Genomic DNA, 9,744 nt, shown 5'->3' with positions numbered 1-9,744 from the left:
TTCTACTTACTACCTTTTATTGTCACATGAACCATGATCCTATAGGCTGCTGACAAGCTTGGCTGAGCAAGGGACCTGGGGGTTTTGGCAGGAAGTGAGGAAGAGTTTCTGGAAGGAGGGCCTGGGTTCTTCCTTGAGGAGAAGACAGCAGATGTGTCCAGTGTAGGTTAAGGGTGGAGCACCCCTTATCCCTGTCTGTGGGCCTACATCTCAGCGCCTCACGTTGGAGACTGCTAATGGGTCAGAATGGGGTCCACCTAGCATTGCCCACTGTGAGCTTTCTGTTCCTTTAGATAGGGGTGGGCAGCGGGGCCCTCCAGCACCCTCATTCTCTTCTGGTTGTATTGGTCGTGTCCAGGGATGAGGAAGCGGACACCAGCCTCAAGCCCCAAGGTGCAAGGAGGCAGGAAGTGGGATGTGACGTCAGGGAAGGCAGAAAGGCTGGGGCACAGGAGGACAGGAAAGCTGCTGCTGTGCAGAGCTGGCCTCTGTCTTCACATAACTGGAAGGGAAGCAGAAGTCGGTATTGTTGCCTGGCCTCTTGTCTCGGCCTTTTCCCAGCCTCTTGGAACTTCAGAGCAGTCAGCTCCCGCCTCCTCTCCCCTGTCCCCATTGCTCCCCTACTGAGCTTGGGTCCTCTGCTTCCAGCAACCAGCCCATTCTGTAAAAGCCAGCCCAGGTTCATGCTGTACCACGTGAGTGTGAGTGTGGGTGACCCCCTTACCCAGATCCTGCTTGGTCACACCCAGGCCGGAAGACAGGTCCTCCATGTCCAGTGGCTCTGCAAAGGAACCATCATGCTATTCTTACCTCACCACACACACTTGGTTGCCATTGTGCCCAAAGGCATATTTCCCAGTCAGGTATGTCCTTGAGCCTGGGAAAGGAGGCACCATGGTGTATAGTGTGGTTAGTGGGTGTGATGTGGTGGTGGTGGGGGACTCTGGTGTAGGGCAGCGTGTGGAGAATGTGAGAGGAGATGAAGTTAGAGGGGTACACAGGAATGCGCAGGTGGATGAAGGGCCAGATGCATGACTGACGGCAGCTGTCCTCAGGGCACAGCCAACCCATGTCCTGACCCCATGTTTACCAGGAGGGACCTCAGGACCCTCACCTTCCTAGTGCTTCCTAATCCTTTAGATTACTGGCATGGTGGCCCCTGCTTACCACTGCAATTATGGCGCCCGCGGCTCTTGGTGTGAGGGACCTCGGTGCCGTTGGGGAACACACACCAGCAGTAGCCAGTGCTCCCGTGGCACTGGAGTGGCAAATAGTTACCGTTCTCATCGCACTTGGGACGGAACGCACCCGGATGGACGTCAGGGACGTGGCTGACCTCTTCCTGGCACTTGGTCAGCACTGACGCTACAGGCATGATGAAGACAGTGAGTGAATGGGCTCTGGGCCGGGATCTCAGCAGAGCAGAGACCCACACACCACTGCCGTGGGCCTAATGCCTATCCGAGTCGCTTTCCTCATTCCTCCCATGGTACAGATGGGAAAACTGAGGCCCAAGGCTGAAACCAGTAAGGTCCAAAAAGAGGAAAAGTGTGGCTGGAGTCATTTGCCTCAAAATATTTCTTCTAGCACTCAGATTCTATTACAGTTAGTAATTACTCCTGTGAGTCTGGCTTCTGGAGGACAGTGACGGGGACACCTTTGGGAGCCTGACCTCCTTGTTACTGGGATAACCCAAGTGGAAAGGGGGGCTGCCATTTGTTGGGGATGCTGGAGAGGGGATTCAAAAATCAGCTAGAAGTTGGTTGAGATCGCATGCAAGCTGTCTTCTATGTATGTATCCGAGAAACGGAGTTCCAAGGGCAGAGTGGGCCATTAGCCCTCCGTTTGTGGGACAGGCTTGTCAGGCTCTGCACAGCAAATTAGAGACAGCACCAAGGTACAAGCAAGGCATTCCCCAATGCGTTAGGTCTCAAGCCTCCTGTGGGCTGGCATGGCTGGTGATTGAAGTGCCTAGGGCTCTGGGCATTCGCTGACTCAGTGGCCCTCTGCCTCATGTGTTGGGGCAGTGAGTGCTGGGGAGGTGTCCTTCCGAGGCCTCCTGCCTGGTATGTGTTGGGTTGGTTTTGCTCCAAGACAAGGATAAGAGGCCTCTATACTCGGGATGTGTGTGTGAAAGAACAGACCCACAGACAGGATGTCAGCGTTTCCAAACCCTGAAGGAACAGGCAAGAAGAGACAGTGAGCTGAGAGGCTGGAGTGCTGCTGTTAGCTTCGCTGAAGCTGCTGGAGGCTTCAGCAGCTCCAGGGGGCCCTGGCATCCTGAAGCTCCCATCCTGGTACCTTTAGGCGGAGCTTCAGCGGGCTTCTCCTCCAGAGAGTTCTTGCTCATTTCAAACAAGAGCCACTGTTTCATCCAGCTCTCAAAGACCTGAGAATAGAGGCAGGTCATCAGGGTCAGGGGTCAACACCCTACCTTGAGAACAATCCTGGATGATCAGACAGGCCCAACATCTGGAGTCCAGCTGCAGCCCGGGTGCCTCTTAAAGACCCACAAGTTTTTTGTGGATGGTAGAAGGCCCTCTGTAGCCCAGAGAACAGCTCCCCTAGCCCGCCCCTTGCCACTGTCTAGTCCTGAGGCTACTGTGGAAAGAGGAGAGTCAACAGAAGCTTCTCACCTTCCAGTCCAGACGATCCATAGAGTTCTTAAGGTGTTTCAGGTTCTCTGGAAAGCTCCCCTTCAGCAGTGGGTACTCCAGGGGTCCAGACCTCTGCAGAGTAGCAGGGCGAGAGGAAGTTAAAGAACTCCATGATAGCAAGGGGAAATGTACACCCCATGTTCCCAGGTCTTCATTCTGAGGAATGGATGTTAGCCACAGCAAGCCTGGCTGGACCCTGGCTTCAGTGACAGAGAGCAGGGGTGAAGGGGTGAGCTATGTAGCTCCTGTCAGGGTCCACACCAGCTTTACAGCACTCGTTTGCTCCGTACGGATGTCTGCCTGTCTTGCAGGTCTCATCTCTGAAGACTTCCTGACCACCACTAGCTAGACTGGGTCCTCTGCCTGTCCTCACAGCCAGCTGTGCGTCCCTCATCACCTGGTCACTGGTATATTCAAGTTGCTTCCCTGCTGTAGGCCAAGAACCCTACGCAGTGCCTGGTACAGAGCAGGCTTGTGAGATATTAATTTTGGAAGGAGAATGGGGTATCATGACCAAGTCACATCCAAGACTTGGACCTTAATTTTTCCAACTCAAAAGTGAAGAGGCTAGAGCCTGGTGTTGTGATGCACGCCTTTGGTCCCAGCACTCAGGAGGCAGAGGCAGGCAGATCTCCTAAGTGCAAGGTCAACCTGGTCTACATAGCATAACCAGTTCCAGGACTACCTAGACACTTATCTCAAGGTGAGGGAAGGGGGCTGGACTATGTGCAATATTTAAGGGCCACCTTAATTCCTTGGGGTGAGCAGGTGTTGAGTTTACAGTGAGCCTGGCATGTGAGTGAGGGTTAGGGTCCCATTTGGACCAGGGGACTACCCACTGGCTCTGACACTCACCAGGAGGAGGTGCATCACGTGGTCCTGGGTCATGTTGCCGTACTTGGTAGCATTCCGCACAGGCTGTGGAAAGGGGAACAGAGATACCAGCGCTAGTTGAGAAGTAGGAGGGACCTGGGAGCGGGGGTGAGGGCAGCAGCTGGGGGGCAGCAGCTGGCATCTAGTGAGAGTCAGGTCCATGCACTCACCGGCTCAGCTCTGCTACCTCCTAACATGGGAGCTCCAGCTATTCCCTTTCTGCCTCCATATCCTCACTGAGGTCAGGCTGGCATAAGCTCTTCATGGCCTTGCCAATAGCAGTTTTTGCTTTATTTTTTTTAAGATTATAATTTAATTACTACATTTCTCCCTTCTCTTTTCTCTCTCCAAGCCCTCCCATACGCCCTTCCCTGCTCTCCTTCAAATTCATGACCTCTTTTTTATCATTCATTGCTATTGCTTGCATGCATGTTTATTTATATACTATATATTCCTAAATAAAATCTGTTCAGTCTGTATAATGCTACCTGTATGTATGTTTTTAGGACTGGTCATTTGGCCCTGGACAACCAATTGGTGTGCTCTTCCCTGGGGAAGGTACCAATAGTAGTTTTGTGAATGACATTATTGCTCTCAGAGGCTTGGAGGAGGTATGCTGTGGAAGGTGAGAGGCACTTGGCAAGCTCTGGGACTTGTCTTCTTCCCATCAGGGTAGCCCCAAGAGTTCTGGCCTCCGCCACCTTGACAAGCCTCTCTGAGGTGGACCCTGCTCCTTCCCAGCAGTTAAGACCTTGCCTGCTTATCACTTGTCAACCTTTGCCCCTCCCCTTCGGCGCCTGCCCGCTACCTAGACCAGATGGCGTTTCCTCCCTGCCGCCTTCCTTACCCCCTGGAGCATGTTTTCCATGGGCAGTGGCCGCATCAGCAAGGGGGTAGCCATCCGCATCTGGCTGACAGGTTTGGCAGCTGTGGGGCAGGGAAGACAAGACGGCCTGAGTCCAGGTCTAAGGGAATAGGGCACCAGGGATTGAGATCTGAAACCCAGGGATGGGGGATGGGAAGTGCTAGATGGAGAAATGGGTGGTCAGGACAGGTGGAACGCTCACATTTAGGAAGCTTCATGCGAAGGCTCTCCAGTTGCAGGTTCTGGGAGGTGACGGTCAGCTTGTCTAGACGGCCCTGCTGCTGGTACAGGAAGTAAGCAGTGGTGGCCTGCCCAGCCAAGAGCAGAGCCACCAGGACAGAAAAGCCTGTGTACAGGGCTCCACGGCTGCACCTGTTGTGAGGAGGGAGTAAGAGGATGATCCAGAGTTGGAGGCTGGCTGGGAATGGGGACTTACGCCCCCACCCATGTCCTCTCAGACTATTGTCATGCCCTCCCAATAACCTGGCTATAAGAGAGGTGTGTGTGGAACGTCCCCATCCCCCATCCCACCCCAGCTGACCACCAGTGTCCTTCCTAGGAAGAAATCATCCACTTGGGGCCCAAGTTCGATGGGAAGAATGAGCCAAATCCCTTGCCTACTCTGGGTTGTGGTGTCCCATCCATGTAGTGACGGGATAAAGTGGCGTGTCCTCCCTCTTTACCCTGTTTACCCAGATTCCTCCTGCCCTAGAGATCTGGAGCAGAGCTGCCCTCAGGAGGAAAGGATTCGGTTTTGTTTTATTTGTTTGTTTGTTTGTTTGTTTGTTTAATTTGGTTGGCAGTTGCTTTTGCTATGCAGACCCTCAGACCTCAGTGACTGCTTTGCAGTTTGGGGCTTTGAATACTGGTTTGGGGGTGTGTGCACATGTTACCGTATGGAACATAAGGATCCTGACTCGAGACCCTGAGAGTTCCTGTCCCTTCTTCCCGCACTTAGCCCTTGGGTGGGAAGAACTATCAGTTCTCTGCTGATGTTTGAACATGTCCTCGTTAAAGGTCTAGTGTTTTAGTGAATGGAGTTAGGCACCCTTGTAAGGAGGATAGAGTATACAGTATATATTATATGTATAATGTATATGCACAGTATATTATAGTAACTCAGACTAAGACAGACTCCATTAGAAATTCTCATGAGGAGTCTTCGTCCTGCCTACTCCAGCAACCAGGAAGGGAGATTTAGGAAACTCCAGAAGACCTGTCTGCCTAGTGACTTATGATGTCACAGACACAGCTAATTTTCATTGGCTCTATGCCTGCCAACCCTCTGTATTTCCTTAAGCCCACGGCTGACCCAAGAAGAGTTATTTTGGAAGGAGAAAGCAAAAACTCTTTGTTGGGGAAGGGAGACCAGACCAGGAGGGGGAATAAGTTCAACTTCCTGGCCTTCTGAAGGAAGATGTATCTTGGACTCAGGGTCCTCTGCTTTATTATCTACTTGGGTAACTCATGGAACCCCTGAACCCCTCTACCACCCCATACTCAGATCTAGTCCCAGCTCTACCTCTTATCACACGACCTTGGGGAAGCCCCATCCCTCCCCATTCTGAATGAACTTCAGTTTTTCAGAAGGCCGAAAAACTCAGGTTTGTACTGAAGATGAGAGCAGCTGGCCATAATTAACATCCGGGCTCTTCTGCTTGCCTAACTCTGGGAGTGTGAGCAAGTCAACACTTCTGCTTGTGAAATGGGCAAGAGCTTGGAATGAGAGGTTGTTAAATAACACAGAGATGGAAGGGGCGGCGGTGGTGGTGGTGGTGGTGGTGGTGGTGGTGGTGGTGGTGGTGCACACCTTTAAACCCATCACTTGGGAGGCAGAGTAAGGAGGATCCCAGAGTTCAAAGCCAGCTTGGTCTGCAGAGTGAGTTCCAGGACAGCCAGAGCTACAAAGAGAAAAACCTATCTCAAAAAAACCCTAAATAAATAAAAATAATGTAGAAATGAAACACTCCAACGTGTAACACATCTTTCTCTATCAATAATACTGCTCTTGGGGAGGCTAGATGTCAGATCTAGCATCTGCTCTCCTTCCTCTTGTATTAAATTTACTGCTATTTTGTTTTTCTGAGATGGTCTCATGCAGATGAGGCTGACCTTGAACCCCTGATCTTCCTGCCTCCACTTTCCGAATGCTGGGATTATAGGCATGCACAATCACGCCCAGCCTCTTACATCTTTAGATTGTCTGGCCCTTGGTTCTGATTGAGTGCTAACTCTTGTCACCTCCTGGTTTTACTTCCTCCTTTCTACTTCCCCCTTTTATAATTAAACAGCAAAAAAAAAAAAAGGTAACTGGCTAAAGTCAGAAGCCAATCAGAACTATCGGGAATCATGACACAGATGTTGCCAGGCAGAAGTGTTCACGAGAAATGCCCCAAATCCAACCCAGTCTGGAATGGCCTGAGAGCTTAAGGCACCATCTCTGAACACAGCCCTCCCTGAGTGGCCTGAGGTCAGGGGCTCCCAGCTCCCCACCACCACAAATGAGGCCTCTAAAGGACCCACATAGGAGAACAAACTCAGACTAGTCATGGTTCAAATGCTATGTCCAACACTCACCAGCTGAGACAACCTGGAAGTTACTCACCAAGATAAGCTCAGATTCCTTTGGTGTGAAAATGGGGGAAATGCATGGTGGGGAAAATGCGTAGTGGCACACACCTTTAATCCCAACACTCGGGAGGCAGAGGTAAGCAAATATCTATTAGCTCGAGGCCAGCCTGGGCTACCCCATGAGCTCCAGCCAAAGCTACATAATGAGACCAGTCTTAAAAAAAAAAAAAAAAAAAAAAAAAGAGAGAGAGAGAGAGAGAGAGAGAGAGAGAGATAATAAAAATGTCCAACTCCTAGCTACAGTAACTGTAAGAATTAAGATAGAGTCTGTAGCTTGGTTATTATTACAATAACAGTCAACAGTATCTGAGGACTGGTGAAAAGTACACACTGGGTGGACTATTATAGCTATTGCCATTAAGCTGGGACCCAGAAAGGGGCTTGTGACTTTTCTGTGGTCACCTATGACAGCAGTAAAGTTGCGTTGGAGTTCCCCATTGCTCTACTAATCTTTATCTGGTTACCGCCTTTCCAGAACACAATTCCTCTGCACAAGACATCTCAGAGTCTCTCTCAAATCCCTTTCTGCCTGGAAACAGCTGACGTCACATCTGGTTTTAATCCCCATAGGCAGCAAATCGGGTCTGTGGGAGCTTGCGGTGGGGGAGGGAGGGCAGGAGGGCAGGTGAATTCTAGTCCTGTTTGGGGGTTTTGGGGTGGAGAGCACAAGGCTGAGGTCCTTTGGGGGCTGGGAGAGGAGCCTGGGGCTATCTGGAGGGCTGGGGCAGCCTCTTGTTGCGAAAGAGAGGTCCATAGACGGGTCTGACCCAAGGCAGAGCTGAGCCCCTTCTGTCTGGGCAGCTGCTAGGATGGCAGCCAGCGCCTACACACAGAGAAAGGCTAATCCTGTTTCAGGGGTGGACTCAGATATGGCGGGGACGTGCTTATCCAGGCTCATACCGGTCCTCTGGCAGTTAAGGAAAGGCTGGGTTGCTTCTACTGTCCTCAGAAATGGTTTCTCCACTGGCATCGGAACCTTTTCCAGATCTGAGGCTAGGAGAGCAAGCAGACTTACTGGCGAACAGTGAGAGCTCATCGGAGGGAGGAACACTGTGGTCTTCAGTCACGGCCTAGAGTCATGGCCCAGCTTCAGCGGGTCCGTGAAGCCCCTTACACTGTGAAGCTCTGAGGAGTGAACCCGGGGCCCTCTTAACACTTACACGTCCTAAAGGAGCCCCTCGGTTTACAGCCCATACCCTTAGCAGGTGGGGGTGGGGGGCAGGGGTTCAACATGACTCAGAGCCAGGCGTGATGGTGCACTCCTTTAATCCCAGCACTTGGGAGGCAGAGGCAGGAGGATCTCTGTGAGTTCGAGGCCAGCCTGGGCTACAGAGTGGGTTTCATTACGTACAAAGCCAGGGCTGTATAGAGAGACCCTGGCTAAAAAAAATAAAAATAAAAAAATAAAAAATAAATCACTCAAAAAGTCAGTGCTCAAGGCAGCCTTCTTGCAACTCAATGCAGTGTCCCTTCCCAGGCCTGCTGCATTCTGTGCCCTCTGGAACTGAGGGCTCTCTGCTGGTACTCACACATACCTTTCCGGGGCTCTAGGACGCTGGCCCAGTATGGGCACCTGCTCATGGTTAGAGATGAGGTCGCGCTGGTCGTCCATGGTTCCGGTCTCTAGTCTTCTCCACAGGTGCCGCTGCTCCTCCTGCTGCTCCTGCTGCTGCTCCTGCTGCTGGGTGTCTGGGACCCTTGAGCCCCGGGTTCACCTCTTGAAGCTGGTGCAGGGAGGAATCTGATTCGTCCACAGCAGGTCGCTCCGCCCACTTGGTAGATGTGGAAGTGAAAGCCACAAATCTGGAAATACCCCACTCACTCAAAGCTGCTCTCCCTGAGCAGGATAAGGGGGAGTTCCCTAAGCAGGTAGAAGGCCTGCATGATCCCATTGGCTGGCCAGGGCTCTCATCACTGGTTTCTAGGCAGACCTCTGGCTTCATAAGGCTCTTTGGATATTTCTAGAAACAGGCAGTCTCCCTAGATAAGAAGTCATTACAAAGCAGAAAGTACCTTTGTCTACCCCCTGTAAATCATGATAAATGAGGGAAGAAAGGGGCTTAGACAAGTGCCCTTCTCTCTGATCTGCATGTCCATCTCCAAGCTGGAGACCAAGGTTGGACTGGTGTGAAAGCTGACACTTGCCTCCCTGACTAAGCCGTCTTGGTGAGGTACTGTGATCAGATCATAACTGGTCATGTTTTATAGGATCTTTCCAGTGTCTTAGAGGAGTGTTCCATCACCCGTGTTTCAGGTGGAGACTGCGGCGTAGAGAGGCTGTGTGTGCCGAGGCTCATACATGCAGGCAGGGATGGACGGAGCCCAGAATGTTGGCCACTCTCTTCTGCTTCCCGATGCTCAGATTGTGTGTGTCATGTGACCGGGGGGGGGGGGGGGGGTAGAGAAAGAGGGGCTAGAAAGGGGTGTCGTGAAGACTTGCCTGTACAGACAAGGTTTTATCAACCACACCTGTGCCTACACTGTAAGTACAGAGTAAGCGAGGTCTTTAGCCTCTGCTCTCGGTCTCTGTCAAAAGAACCATTAAGGCCTTGGGATCTAGAGTGCTAAGGGCATTTTGTTATTTTAGATAGAGTCTTATGCAGGCCAGTCTGGCGTCAAACTCACTGTGTAGCTAAAGATGACTTTGAACTTCTGATCCTCCTGCCTCCACCTCCTGAGTGCTGGGATTACACATGTGCGCCACCACACTGAGTGTAC

The 9,744-nt window shown here is 51.7% G+C and overlaps 1 protein-coding gene across 2 annotated transcripts; it reads right to left on the bottom strand.

Annotated features, from left to right (window-relative positions):
* Cd74 (CD74 molecule) lies at positions 1 to 8,716 on the bottom strand. 2 transcript variants are annotated; one of them, XM_059246564.1, is made up of 9 exons: positions 8,562 to 8,716; positions 4,598 to 4,767; positions 4,378 to 4,457; positions 3,513 to 3,575; positions 2,637 to 2,729; positions 2,302 to 2,389; positions 1,168 to 1,365; positions 725 to 781; positions 1 to 502 (listed from the first exon to the last, which is right to left on the bottom strand). In XM_059246564.1, the coding sequence occupies exons 1-9, from the start codon at positions 8,636 to 8,638 to the stop codon at positions 495 to 497; spliced, it is 834 nt and encodes a 277-aa protein (XP_059102547.1). In that variant the 5' UTR covers positions 8,639 to 8,716; the 3' UTR covers positions 1 to 494. The 2 variants fall into 2 exon arrangements, with proteins under 2 accessions (XP_059102547.1, XP_059102548.1); XM_059246565.1 differs by lacking the exon at positions 1,168 to 1,365 and having other exon boundaries at positions 8,562 to 8,715.
* Between the last annotated feature and the right edge of the window lie 1,028 nt (positions 8,717 to 9,744).

This window comes from Peromyscus eremicus, chromosome 19 (genome assembly GCF_949786415.1).
Source record: "Peromyscus eremicus chromosome 19, PerEre_H2_v1, whole genome shotgun sequence".
Lineage (NCBI taxonomy): Eukaryota > Metazoa > Chordata > Mammalia > Rodentia > Cricetidae > Peromyscus > Peromyscus eremicus.
This window is presented reverse-complemented; position numbering and strand designations above follow the sequence as displayed.